At 41.0% G+C, this 12,757-nt stretch overlaps 3 protein-coding genes and 1 non-coding gene across 5 annotated transcripts in view; 1 reads left to right on the top strand and 3 right to left on the bottom strand.

Annotated features, from left to right (window-relative positions):
• Nucleotides 1-736: 736 nt before the first annotated feature.
• rplp0 (ribosomal protein, large, P0) lies at nucleotides 737-3,195 on the bottom strand. The gene is made up of 8 exons (XM_084927917.1): nucleotides 3,122-3,195; nucleotides 2,717-2,824; nucleotides 2,447-2,622; nucleotides 2,105-2,192; nucleotides 1,621-1,767; nucleotides 1,298-1,483; nucleotides 1,080-1,220; nucleotides 737-955 (listed from the first exon to the last, which is right to left on the bottom strand). The coding sequence occupies exons 2-8, from the start codon at nucleotides 2,768-2,770 to the stop codon at nucleotides 797-799; spliced, it is 951 nt and encodes a 316-aa protein (XP_084784043.1). The 5' UTR covers nucleotides 2,771-2,824; nucleotides 3,122-3,195; the 3' UTR covers nucleotides 737-796.
• Nucleotides 1,848-1,977, bottom strand: LOC146386693 (small nucleolar RNA SNORA63). Its single transcript, XR_014800345.1, has one exon. It is a non-coding gene; the product is annotated as a small nucleolar RNA SNORA63 (small nucleolar RNA).
• A 76-nt stretch (nucleotides 3,196-3,271) lies between the features above and the next one.
• On the top strand, nucleotides 3,272-5,116 carry LOC146386691 (uncharacterized). Its single transcript, XM_084927913.1, has one exon. The coding sequence runs from the start codon at nucleotides 3,398-3,400 to the stop codon at nucleotides 4,712-4,714; it is 1,317 nt and encodes a 438-aa protein (XP_084784039.1). The 5' UTR covers nucleotides 3,272-3,397; the 3' UTR covers nucleotides 4,715-5,116.
• A 922-nt stretch (nucleotides 5,117-6,038) lies between these two features.
• LOC146386690 (paxillin-like) overlaps nucleotides 6,039-12,757 on the bottom strand; it is a 30,416-nt gene continuing 23,697 nt past the window's right edge. For both annotated transcript variants that reach the window (XM_084927915.1, XM_084927914.1), the window contains 5 exons: nucleotides 12,253-12,411; nucleotides 11,372-11,545; nucleotides 9,195-9,276; nucleotides 8,942-9,090; nucleotides 6,039-8,847 (listed from right to left, as the gene is read on the bottom strand). In XM_084927915.1, the coding sequence (XP_084784041.1) occupies nucleotides 8,581-8,847; nucleotides 8,942-9,090; nucleotides 9,195-9,276; nucleotides 11,372-11,545; nucleotides 12,253-12,411 (831 nt within the window). In that variant the 3' untranslated portion in view covers nucleotides 6,039-8,580. The remainder of the gene's footprint in view (nucleotides 8,848-8,941; nucleotides 9,091-9,194; nucleotides 9,277-11,371; nucleotides 11,546-12,252; nucleotides 12,412-12,757) is intronic.

The raw sequence follows: 12,757 nt of genomic DNA, 5'->3' as shown, positions 1-12,757 counted from the left end.
ATGTGATTTGAGTATTTACTGGAAAATTGTTGTGACGACAGTATTTCTTAACAACAGTTTATTGCTTTGACAATTGCATTACCCTCTGGAGTCCAGATTTTAAATTTTTTTTTTTTTTTTTTTTTTTTTTTTTTTTTAAATTGTAGAAAGTGGTGTAGATTTCATTTCAAGAATTTCTGAACTGGCAAAAGGAAATCATTCCAAAGACGTATTGCAGATGACATGCTGTCAAACGGATGTACAAGGCAGTAATTTAGTTTTAACCTCGAAATGCAAGTGAACGCACAACATTTACACTAAGTATTAGGGGTTTCAAACTAATAAATGCGTTGGTTTGCTATTTTCTCAATGTAACAATTCTAATGTAAACATGAAACGACACATCTCAAACATTTTATTCCGAAATACGACACGCCCAAACAGGAAATGTTGTCAGATGAGCTTCCGGTAGAAAGTCGACGTTGCCGAAGGTCTCAAGATATTTGGAACTGGTTGTATGACCGGTTAGGAATTAGTGCTCAATTTCTGCAGTGCGCCAATTCTGGATGTATGAGCTTTTACAGTTCAACTTGTGAGATGACTACATGTCTACAGTCCATTTGCTTTTGAAATGTTCTTATAAAAAGGACCCACTCCCCTTGTTACATCTTTCCATTTCAACTACAAAGTGTCATTTTCAACCACAAAGACTACAATCTCCTTTTAGTTGTACTAACAAAGAGACGACACCAGCACATGGATCTTGCATTATTTATTGAATCATGTTCTGATTAGATGTGGTTCTGTTCGCTGTATTTTATTCGTCGAACAAACCGAAGCCCATCTCGCCATCTGATTCCTCAGACTCCTCCTTGGCCTCCTCCTTAGCAGCAGCAGCTGGAGCTGCGGCAGTCTCAGCAGCTGCTGCAGGTGCTGCGACAGCAAATGCAGATGGGTCAGCCAGGAAGGCTTTGACCTGTGAGGGTGAAGGATGTCATTAGTTCTCTGTTAATGCAAAACTTCACTTTCAAGTCCAAGTCAAGTATCGTGTGTTAACACTGAGAATGGCAAGAGCTGTCTGAAAAATGTAAAAACCATACTTTATCTGCCAGGGGGAAGGAGTAGTCCGTCTCCACAGCAACAGCCAGGACTCTCTTGTAGCCATTGATGACGGAGTGGGGGACAGAAGCCAAAGTGGGGTAGCCAATCTCCAGACACACACTAGCAATATTCCTCACACCCTAGGAGGGCAAAATAACTTTTGAGAAACTGAAAATTCAGATACAACTCATGCCAAATTATTTCAGCCAATTCTCACCTCCAGGAACCTGGCATGTAGAGAAGCCTCTGTGATGTCGAGCACCTCTGGGCTGTAAACACTGCCATTGTCATAAACCTGCTGGATGATGAGTCCATAGGAGAACGGAGAGATGTTCAGCATGTTTAGCAGTGTGGCCTCGCTAGCACCAACCTTGTCTCCAGTCTTGATCAGACCGACATCGCTCTGGCGGACAAAGACATACAGAGTGATTAGTGGATGCAGAGATTTTCAAATCTTACCCTTTTTAAAGTACACATTAGCATTGTGAGTAATACCTATGTGTAAAACAGTTTCTTCAACAGTATAATTATCAAACTCACCAAGATTTCAATGGTTCCCCTGGAGATTTTGGTGGTGATACCCAGAGCCTGGAAGAAAGAGGTCTTCTCAGGACCAAGACCAGTATTCTGGGCCGGCACTGTCACATCACAAGGGGCGATGGCTCCAGCACGGGCAGCTGCAGGTACCTGGGATACAAGAGAGGGTAACCCTTAATAGACCACTCTGTTAGAACCAAATCTTTAAGATCTTAACTACTCAGGTTATGGTGTCTGAAACCTTACGTCCCTGGCAGCCAAATGATGCAGGCAGACAGGTATAGCGAGGAAACAATTTACTGTTTGCAGGGGGAACGACAATGCAGTACTGCAAAAGCTGCATTGTAACTTATCCTGCACTTTGACAAGATCTAAATTATCTATAAGCTTTTTTATTAAAGGGAAAAAAGTGGTGCACAACATTGACTTTAAAAGATTATGCTTGCCCCAACAATTAAGTGTCAATTTTCTTCTCTAGGGCTCTCACCTTGTTGGCCAGCAGCAGGTCTCTGATCTCAGTCAGATCCTCCTTCGTGAAGACAAAGCCCACATTACCCTTAATGTGGGGCAGGAGCCTGTGAAATCACAGCATAAACTTAAATTACACAAGCAGATTATCATTTCTACCAACATGAGCAGTTATCAGATGTCTGAGACCTTGCGTCCCTGGCTGTCCGAGGGGTGTAGACAGACAGGGATAGCTGGAAACAGGTTAATTTTAGCAGGGGGAACGACAATACAGCACGACACAAGCTGCACCGTAACTAACCTGCTACACAGAAACTGATAATTCAATGCATCATAAAACAAAGGTTGTCAGTAAACTCACTTCTCCAGTGCAGGATTGTTCTCCAGATGGCCACGGATGGCTTTGCGCATCATGGTGTTTTTACCCATCAGCACCACAGCCTTCCCACGCAGGGACAGACGGATGGTCTGCATCTGCTTGGAGCCCACATTGTCTGCTCCCACGATGAAGCATTTTGGATAGTCATCCAAAAGTTGCTGTAAATACACCACTGTGCGTCACATAAATTTCATTATGGTGCCCATGCTATAGAATCAAAGACCTAGTGCATTTATGTTAAAAGGTACTCACGATGATTTTCAAAAAATAGTTGGACTTCCACGTGGCCCTGTCTTCCCTGGGCATCTCTGCAGTGCTTCCAAGGATCGCTACACAGCTGGTTTAAAGACAAGGATGGATCTGCAAATAAAGGACGAAAAACAAGGATATTAACGGTACTTTCGAAATTGGTCAGTACTTTGCACTCCGGACATGTGGCCGATAGTTAAGGTTAGCCGGCTACCCTTAGCTACCCTAGCGCTCTATTAACAGGCCTCGCTTGGCTAAATGACACCTATTGAATGTTTAAAATATACAAAACATATCCCGTTAAGTGGTTTAAATGTTTATCTCACGAACACAAAACTAATATTTGGCCCAATCCTATAAAGACCGAGCATTTCGGCTTATTAACAAGCGAGGGAAAAAAAAACGTACCTCGCCGTAGGGTCGCGTGAAAGAAAGAGGAAGAGGACAGGCGCGGGAGGGATATGTATTAAAAAAGATAACCAATCACAACTCAGCTATGGGCGTTACCTTCATAACTATTGGGTGAATTCTGTGTCAATCACTTTAAAGTCACTATTAGTACTTCCGTGGCAGTTTTCATGCAGAAAGCGTGGTTTATGGCACTCTACTTGAAGGATTTCTGGGACTGCGTTAGTGTGACGGTGTTATCGAGCCCGCTTAGACATCTGCCCGCAGAGCAAAGTGATGGCACAGAACCCTTCGAAGCTGCCTCCTGAGGTCTGGAATAACGTCTTTGGGTATCTGTCAGCGACAGAAAAGTTAAACGTCCGGGCAACCTGCAAGTATTTCAAGACAATTGTCGATCACCGATCTCTGTGGAAAAACTGGACAGTGGTTTTGGATTTTAAAAACGGCTCATACAACAGGAAGTTCTGGGACACTCTTCGTCATAGAAAAGTCTCCAGCGCAGTAATGAAGAGCACCAAAGTGAAACACTGGAAACAGCTCGCTCTGTTCCTTCCTATCCTCACCACGGTGGTAATGGACCAAAGCTCCCAGGAGTGTTTCAGCTGCTTAAAGGACTTCCCAAATATGAGACGTCTGGTTTTAAGAAGCAGTTGCTCTGATCTTTTGTTAGACATTTCCAGATTCCCATTGTTTCTTCCCGAGAAGCTGACTTACTTAAGCATGTGTGGCGTTATGTTCCCTACCACATCAGTGAGTAAATTCATTTCTGTGCTGTCCCAGTTTAAAAACCTCGACTCTCTTATCTGTCATCAGGTGGGCATCGTTGGAGAAACGATGTGGATGTTGCACTCCACACTCGCGTGCCTGCCTAAACTGAAGCATCTCTCCTTGTCAGGTGTGCATATATTGTGTACCTATCGTCACAGTGATCCTAAGCCAAGTCCAGGTCCCTCAGGGGACGCTGGTGCACTGGCCTTGGCTAGTTTGGAGCTCATCGACTGCATGGATCCTTCATTGCCGGCGCACGGGTTGCAGTTCCTGCCTGGCCTGAAACGTCTGTCTGTCTTCTTCAAGCACTCACATCACGACATTCCAGAAATGTGGTCACTGTCTCCTTGTCGCCTCAAAACATGGTTGCATGACCTACCTCAGCTCTCAACCCTGATCATCGTTAAGGGCCCCCCGGTTAATAAGTACATCACCTCCATTCCAGCCACCGTGACCAGTCTCACACTGTGTGTTGCAGGAATCACTTCAAAGGACATGGCTGCCATAGCGGTGCAGCTGCCAAATCTCCTCCACCTCCATATAGACACCTGGCCCTCACATCTGGGAACTCGCACCGCTGAAATCCCACGGCTGTTTCCAAAGCTCAAAAGTCTTAAAATCCGCCATGAACGTGTGCCGGAGCAAGATTTCTTGCAGCTTCGTCACCTGCAACATCTTAGATACTTGGAGATTCTGGACAGCACTCCACAGCTGTCTGTGCTCACTGGCAAGCTTCAAGCTCTCACCGAGTTCAGACTTCAGATCAGAATCTTTCCTTACCGGAGAGATGCACTGTCATGTCCTTGTGTTTGTCACGTTTATTAACCTGGTGATCTGGTAACTTTTTTATTTGAGTGGGAACACGGAGACTTGCTCATAATCGATGTTTACTGAACTTTTTGAGGTAGTTTTATTTCACCTCAGGAATCCAAAATGCCTTGCCATACCTTGGATTATTTAACTTATTCAGGGGAATCAACCTCTTATAAAGGTTTGAATAAATTAAAATGTTTTTAAAGATTTTTGTCTTTTAATTATTATTTCAGCAGACATGCACCTGTTTTAAGGTTGTAAGCTGAAAGGGTAGAACCAGCATAAATGTTTCCTACCAACTCTAATGATCCCTTTGATAATGTGAAATAAAAATTGTTAGACGTACACAGTGTGTGCTTGTACAATGTTGACTAAAATTTCTTCTGCATCACTCTATTTACAGTCCAACTTTAATACAGTCCTGAGTTTCTGAACAATGTACATCACTATGCAAAATTTTAAACCCACCCTCATCTTTTTTTAAAAGTTACAAGGAAAATGACAATTCATTGAAACATGAAAATTCAGTTTACAAGGGTTTGTACTTTTAACAGTTTAAAAAAAAAAACAACATAATGGGACACTATCCAAGCATGCTTTTATTGCATTAACACTGTTTTGGATCACTGTTATACTGAAAATTAAAGTTGTTACTAATCAGACACTTTCCAGATGGTACTGCATGGATCAAAACCTAGCTGTACTTTTCTGCATTCATAATTCATCAGCTTTGAAAAGAGTCCCAACACCAAATGCAGCCCCAAATCATGATAGAGCCTCCACCATGTTTTACAGAAGGCTGTAGACACTCACTGTTGTACTTCTTTCCTTACCTCTGTTCATACTGATTATTTGAACCAAAAATGTAAAAATTTGGATTTATCACTCCATCAGATCAATACTGATTTACTTGCCATTTCCCTTCTTTAAGAATGGCTTCTTGACAGTCACCCTTCCACTGACACAATTTCTGATGAGACCAGCAAGACAGTTCCTAAAGATACATTAGTTCATCTATTGAGCCAGGAGCATGAATGATTCATAGCTCTGTGTTAAGTGGCTTAGCAAACAATAGAAAAAAGAAATAATTCCTCTGAAAATGGTCAAAGGCAAGGAGTAGACTGAGAATGAGTGGAAGAAAGAAGCCAATGGCCAAAGTCAAACTGAAAGACCTTCAGAAATCTTGGAGAACTACTACTTTAGACAAGACTTAAAAAAAAAACAAAGAAAAACACCAGTCTGACTCCTTGAAAGCAAAATATAAAATTGAGAGTGACTCAATACTTTTGCACAGTACTGTGCACACAATGTAAAAATGAAAAAACAAGGCCAGAAATAAGTATTTAATATTTTATTTGCAGAAGAATCAGGACCCACATAGGCTTACGCCCCACCCACAAAGAGAAAAGATCACATGAAGGTCTCCATTTAAAAAGCAAAGTCCATTTAACTGCATTAACAGTAAAAAGCTTAAATTTCTCTCATGAATTCATTGAAAGAAGCAAAAACTATAAGGCAATACCTGTAAGAAGACAAATATACACGAGCAGAATTCATTTTCTTTTTATGAGGCATTCTCATTTTAACTGAAGACTCAACCCCGTAATCGAACGTCGACATTGCCCCTGCTACATCCAGTACTCTCAATCTGCTACAGGTGGACACCACAGTGTCTGCTGAATGACTTGGTACAGCAGGCTTCACCTCGGTTTGTCTGTTACAGTGTATAGTTTGGGGTTAAGATGCACCACAGCAGATGAAGCCCTCCCAGAGTTCAGCCCAAAAGGAGTCGAATCACAGGAAAAGGCTGAGAACTCCACAGTGTATAAGACCTTATTGCATTGACACATTTGGCACAAGAGATATTTTCTCAAAGTAAAAACAATCTGGATATGGATACCGTGTATTAATAGTTTTAAATTTATAGAGATTAATGTCAAAAAGAAAAAAAACCCACAATCTTTATGTGGCAAAAAAAAAAAAAAAGAAGATACAATTCAAAACAAAAAAGCTGCTAAAAGTCATTAAGTGAATTTTGCTAAAGGCTTGGCCCTGGCTTGGTTTCATGTTGTGATTTCTGTCCAGCTAACGCTCACATCAAACTTCCATCTGTGAGCTTTGCAGCAATATCACTCCGACAGCAGGATAACAATTCATATAAAAAAAAAAAATAATAATACTGAAGAAAATACTGACACACTGGAATCCAAGCTGGTATACGCGTGCGTGTGTGTGAAGGAATGAGACCAGGGTAAACTACTGTCAGGCTACATGTCAACAGAGCCAGCTCTTTGCATATCAGGCCGAGCCTCTGCAGCTCAAAAATATATAAATTTCCATCAAAACTGTGACAAAACACAGTTGTGTCACAGACTCGAGCGTTTCACACGTATACAAATTTAGATTCTGATTGTAACAGCAACTGGCAGCTGGTGCTGATCAAACTCCACATATAAGAAGTCAGCATGCATTGAAATAAAAAGGACAAACACATCTTAAATCTTTACCCCGGCCTTATTAATACGATTTAAAACAGTGATAAATGTACGTTAGTAGCAACAGCAAAATGTGGAAAATGTGTAAATGAGACATTGTTTATTTTGATTAAAATTTGCTTTCATTTATTGTGAAATCAGCTTTGTTTTGGCATTTTTTCCTCATAAATTAAAAAAATATATAAAAATTCTCACAATGTCAACCAAACTATTTATACCGTCCTCACTGACCCATGTTTATTTTTGTAGTAATTCGATTTCATCTGAAAGTTGTTTACGTAAAGAACACACACACACACACACACACACACACACCGAGGTTGCACCAGTTCCGAAAACAGATCCAATATGATTATATTCTAATGTATATAATTAGAATATTATAAGTGAAATCAAATGAAATGTTTAATTTCACTTTTATTGGGAAATAATCACGCTAGAAATGTGAGCAGAAATGTGAGTAACCTATGTTTAAACTGTGAAAACACCTGGGTTCATTTCCATAGAAAAACTGTAGAAAAAACAAGAACTCATGTCAGGAGGACCAACTTAGAAAATGCACCTGAAGATGGTCTCATCAAGAGCTGCTGTTGGCGTGTGCTGAGACTGGACGAGTATTTTAAACAAGTAAAGGAGAAATGGTTCAGTGTGTGTCTCAGTGTACATATGCGCTCCATATACATATTTATGTACATATGGGGAGTTTTCATAGTTATTTTAAATGGCACCTCAATAGTTTCCAAATCTAGAAAAATACATATTTTTTTTAAACACTCGTTAGCCAAGCACTGTGTATTCAACTCTCCACATACATTTAAACTGCGCAACTCAACTCTCCGTGGTCCATGCAATCAAGCAACTGTTACATATCTGCATTAAACTAGCCAACATAGACTCGCTGCCACATGATGCAGGATGTTGTCCTGCAGCGGGGGCAGAAAATCATTTGCAAATCAGGGCTCTTATCTTGATTCTCATATGCTTACTTATGTACACACACACACACACACACACACACACACACACACACACACACAGAAGGGGAAATTAAAAAAAAAACAAAAAAAACAACAATTTCCCTTATCCTGTCAAGCACAGGAGCAAAATAAAAATCTCTTTGGGCTCTGTTAAAAATCTCTTTAGTAAAAGTGTAAAAGGCCAAACCTAAGAGGTTGGGCAACCCGGAAAGTCCCTCCAGTATCAGGAGCTAAGAGTCAGGAAACATTTCTCACCTTAACACCTCCTGTCTGAAAAACCACTGACTCATAGATGCACATAGACATACAAGTGCACATACATCCACATGTGCATTTAGACATTAAACGTGTAGACGCATGTACACACACACATTGGTACACACACATTGGCACACAGGCACAGAGTCTAACTGAAGAGCTTAACAAAGCAGGCGTGGCAGTAGGGCTTGTCATTTTGCTCTTTGAAGGTGCCCTTATTAAGCTGCTTGAGGCAGAAGGCGCACACAAAGTGCTCGGGGTGGAACTTCTTGCCCATGGCTGTGATGCAGCGGCCAGTGATGGGCTTCTGGCAGCCAGAGCACAGCGAGCCACGCCGCTCGTGGTAGTGAGCCTCGCAGTATGGCTGGCCGTCATGGTCAAAGAAGCTGCCATTTATAAATGGCGTGAAGCACTCCTGGAAGACACAGCAGATGTTTTTAATGACAAAAGTGCTCTGTGGAGCGGCTTCTCTTGATTCTAACACACTGCAGATACACCCGGTGACTCACCCTGCAGACAAAGCATTCAGGGTGCCAGAGCGAGTTAAGAGCAGAAATGTAGTTCTCAAGGATGGCACGGGCACATCCACCACATTTAGGGGCAAACATGTCAAAGTAATCCTTTCTGCAGTACGCCTTTCCATCCTTCTCATGGAAACCTAGAAGAGAAGCAAAGAATCACCGATTCACACTGCACTCTTCTTTTTATAATAATAATGAAAGCATTCTAGTTCAACACATGCCAAAGACTGTGTGCTGGTACCTTCTGGACCAAAAAAGGCTCCACACTGAGCGCAGAAGAAGTGGTCTGGATGCCAAGTCTTGTCCAAAGCAGTCACTACTTTCTGTCAACAAAAAGACAAAGTAAATGGTTAGACATTCACAATCTCGTTAAGGAAGGGCTGTCAAACATAAGGCCCGAGGGCCAGAATCAGCCCAGCGAAGACATGTATGCGGCCCACTGTGCGGCTTTAGAAAATGTGAAGGAGTGCATAGATTTTATCCTTTACCTGTATTTTCATAGGTTTTACAGATCATCCTGTTGATAAAGATTGCTCATATCCATTGGCATTCATACTCCAAAGTAATTATTAAACAGACAAAAAAATTAAATGATAGGAAAGTTGCTGTCTAAGGTAAATTAGCAAAAACTTTATAAACTTTATATTTTATAATTACAGGACAGTCTGCGAAATTAACTAACTTTTTCTATAATTTGCACATTTTTCATGGGTTTCACTGGTCTGACCCATTTAAGTTCAAAGTGGGCTATATGTGGTCTACAATGTAAAATGAGTTTGACATCCCTGCTTTAAGCCAATATAAACACACAAAGAACCAGCCGATTCTCATGGAAGTTCACATTAAGCATAACGCAAATGGACATCAGTGACTGAGGTGCAAGAGGACTGGCACGTTCACAGAGATGAATATGGCGACATTTAGCTCATGCTTCTCAGGCCTTCAAGCACTTTCCAACAGCTTCAGGTGGAGGGACACCCACAGTGTTCACGTAACAAAAAATCTAAACATGTTCACAACTGCATAGTTTCAGCTGAGCGACAGCTATTTGCTGTAAATCACAAACTTCTAGGAAGTGATTCTCTACTTTGCCACCAGGAGGTGCAATGAGGCAATCTTAAGAAATGCAATTTATCATCTCTACAAGCAGATGCAAAGATAATTAAGGATATTACAGCAGGACACAGAACTATGTATGCAACTGATCATCACCAAAGTGAATTAAAATTAATAAAAGAGCAACTCGTGATCAAATAAAACAGCTAAAAATAAAGATGCATAACAGACGATAACATCTCTCTCCTATATATGTATTTTCTTTTTTCCACAGCACTATCTACATGTTCATGTCAGTGGTTTTCTCACATATCCACAAGATAAAAATCCTACCCCTTCACTGATAATGAAACAAAAAAGGAAGACTTTAAGTTCAACCACTCTTAAAACAGAGAAGGAACCAAGCAAGGCTGGATGAATTGCAGACGTCAAACACTATATAAGTATCAGTCAGGAAGCCTTAGAAGTGACTCATACTGGTCCACTGCTCACTGTCTGCTTCCCTTGCAGTACCCTGAGCATAATGCGTGTGCAAGTGTGAATAATGGGTGGGGAAAAAAAGGCCTCAATGGGAGTGTGTCACCGTGAACATAACAGAAACGAAAAAAGCGAGTTCGCCTGTGTGCATCAGCGTTGTGGACGTTATTTGAGATCTGCAATCCGATACTTATAACAAAATACTGACATTGCTCGCCTAATTAGGCATCTTTAAAATACATATTTTATTATTCAGTTTTTTAACTATTAAAAAAAATATATAATATATATATCACAACACATTGCAGTTTAACAAGGAAGCAGCCCAACAATTTGGAAAGCTTTACAGACCTGCATCTCCTACCGCCTCAGTCACTGCACTACAGCCAGCCAACAACACAACAAAAATCTAATTTCACTTTAAATTCTCTTTCTACTGTTTTGGCAAAAGCCTCTACCTACCGTGCACCTCAGTTAGATCCCAACCAGTGAACACAAAACACTAAACCACTAACCAAGCCTATATCAAACTCAGTCAACAGCAGCTTTATGAATGGATATGAAGGAGGATGAATAGCATCTGTAACCTTAACTTGTAATGTGTTCATGTGTTACAGAATAATGCATTACTTCCTACATGCACAAGGAAACTAGAAGTCACTTTGCTCCAACTGCTTCTAGGACCTTGTGCATGCATGCTATATTTATATGCCGGACTATCAGCGTAAGTGATTGAGAAAGAAAAGCACTTTCCAGCACATTGTTTTCAGTAAGATCCTCATCCATTAAGTTATGAATAAATAAATATCATCTGCCCAGTCTCTGTATACAACCATGTATGCATATACGTGTGTGTGTGTTTGTGTTGAAGTTTGGATTACTAACATCCAGTATGGGTCCATTGCAGTAGTGGCATCGCGGTGAGAACAGGTTGTGGTAATCTTTCTCGCAGTAAGGGTGCCCATCGCGCTCAAAGAAGTTCCTAGAGCCGATCTCGTCCTGACAGTGGGTGCACACGAAGTGCTCGGGGTGCCACGTTCTGCCCATGGCAGTCACCACCTGGTGTGGGGAGACACGGTGCATGAAAAATTAATGAGCTGCAAGGAGAAAAGACCTGGCTCAGCAGAGAAAATCTCTGCAGCAGAGCATGAGAGCAGCAAAGGGAATCCTGCAAACAGCAGCAGATGTTTGCAACTCAAAGTTTAAAAGGAACAACAACCATATTTACTTCATATTTACAATCATCTTGTTTCACATAAGTAAAACATCTTTATAATCCTGTGAAAACATTAAGCCTCTGTAAATTCAAAGTATCGCAAAATATCATTTTTCTGGAAGAGCTGCTGCTGAAATCCAGATAAGTTAGTTTCACTAACTTATCTGGATATCATGTACTTATATTGAGCTTAAAGCTACACTTTGGTAAAATGAAACACACATTGTATTTATTACCCCACTTATTGGCTGTAAACTAAATGAAAGGTGAGCTATTGATAGACTAAGCAGCTTTGAGGTTAAGCAACAGCCAGAAGCAAGTGAAACATGAGCCAACACTGCACTCATTGTGCAAATAAATCTAAAGTGTAATCTTCTCTTCACCATACCATTAACAGAAAACTGCATTAATGTGTGCAAAATCCCACTGGGTATTCGTGCATAAAAATAACAGCCTGCGAGCACACGCATCTAAAAATAGGCAAGTTAAAAGTTTAGTATGTGAGCCACATTCAACATACATGTATGTTTACATGTTTCTGTGCTGTTACCTGCCCAGCAATCGGTTTCTTACAAGCACCGCAGACCCCTTTAGCCACTGTCTGGACGCCAAGTTTGTTGAGGTCAGACTGCAAGCTTCCCAGCATGTTGTCCAGCTTGTTGGCTGGTTTGGGGGCAGGAGAGGGAGAAGTCATTCCCGGTGAATGGATCTGACAGAGATGGAAAAGCAAAGTGTTTAATTACACCATTCAGATGCTTCAATAAACAACCTCAGTATAATATCAGTTAGTGTGAGTGAATCGCACCACTGCTACATTTTGTGTTTTCATTTTTCTTGCACACGTACTTGACTTCATGTAGCTGTCTTTGTAACTGGGATTTAAATTGCACTCAGAGGAACAATTTTAAAGTCGCAGTGGTGCTTTCTGGAAGTCGATATAGTATAAACATAAAATTTTCTGAGAGTTTATTAATTTAAAAAGCTTCCTTTGGCTGCCCTCTTATTCACAAGGGCTCACCACAGCAGATGGCTCAGCATATTTGATTTGGCAGATT

The sequence above is a fragment of the Perissodus microlepis genome, chromosome 5 (genome assembly GCF_051167445.1).
Source record: "Perissodus microlepis isolate ML-2025 ecotype Zambia chromosome 5, ASM5116744v1, whole genome shotgun sequence".
NCBI lineage: Eukaryota > Metazoa > Chordata > Actinopteri > Cichliformes > Cichlidae > Perissodus > Perissodus microlepis.
Note: the sequence above shows the minus strand (reverse complement) of the source record. Positions and strands in the feature narration are given on the sequence as shown.

Bases quoted from the DNA above. Each gene is read 5' to 3' on its own strand.
- LOC146386691 (XM_084927913.1), top strand. From the start codon at position 3,398: ATGGCACAGAACCCTTCGAAGCTGCCTCCTGAGGTCTGGAATAACGTC.
- rplp0 (XM_084927917.1), bottom strand. From the start codon at position 2,770: ATGCCCAGGGAAGACAGGGCCACGTGGAAGTCCAACTATTTTTTGAAA. The intron at 1,768-2,104 runs GTGAGAGCCCTA...CTTGTATCCCAG, and splicing joins ACCTGCTGCTGGCCAACAAG to GTACCTGCAGCTGCCCGTGC. The intron at 1,221-1,297 runs GTGAGAATTGGC...TTGCCCTCCTAG, and splicing joins TACATGCCAGGTTCCTGGAG to GGTGTGAGGAATATTGCTAG.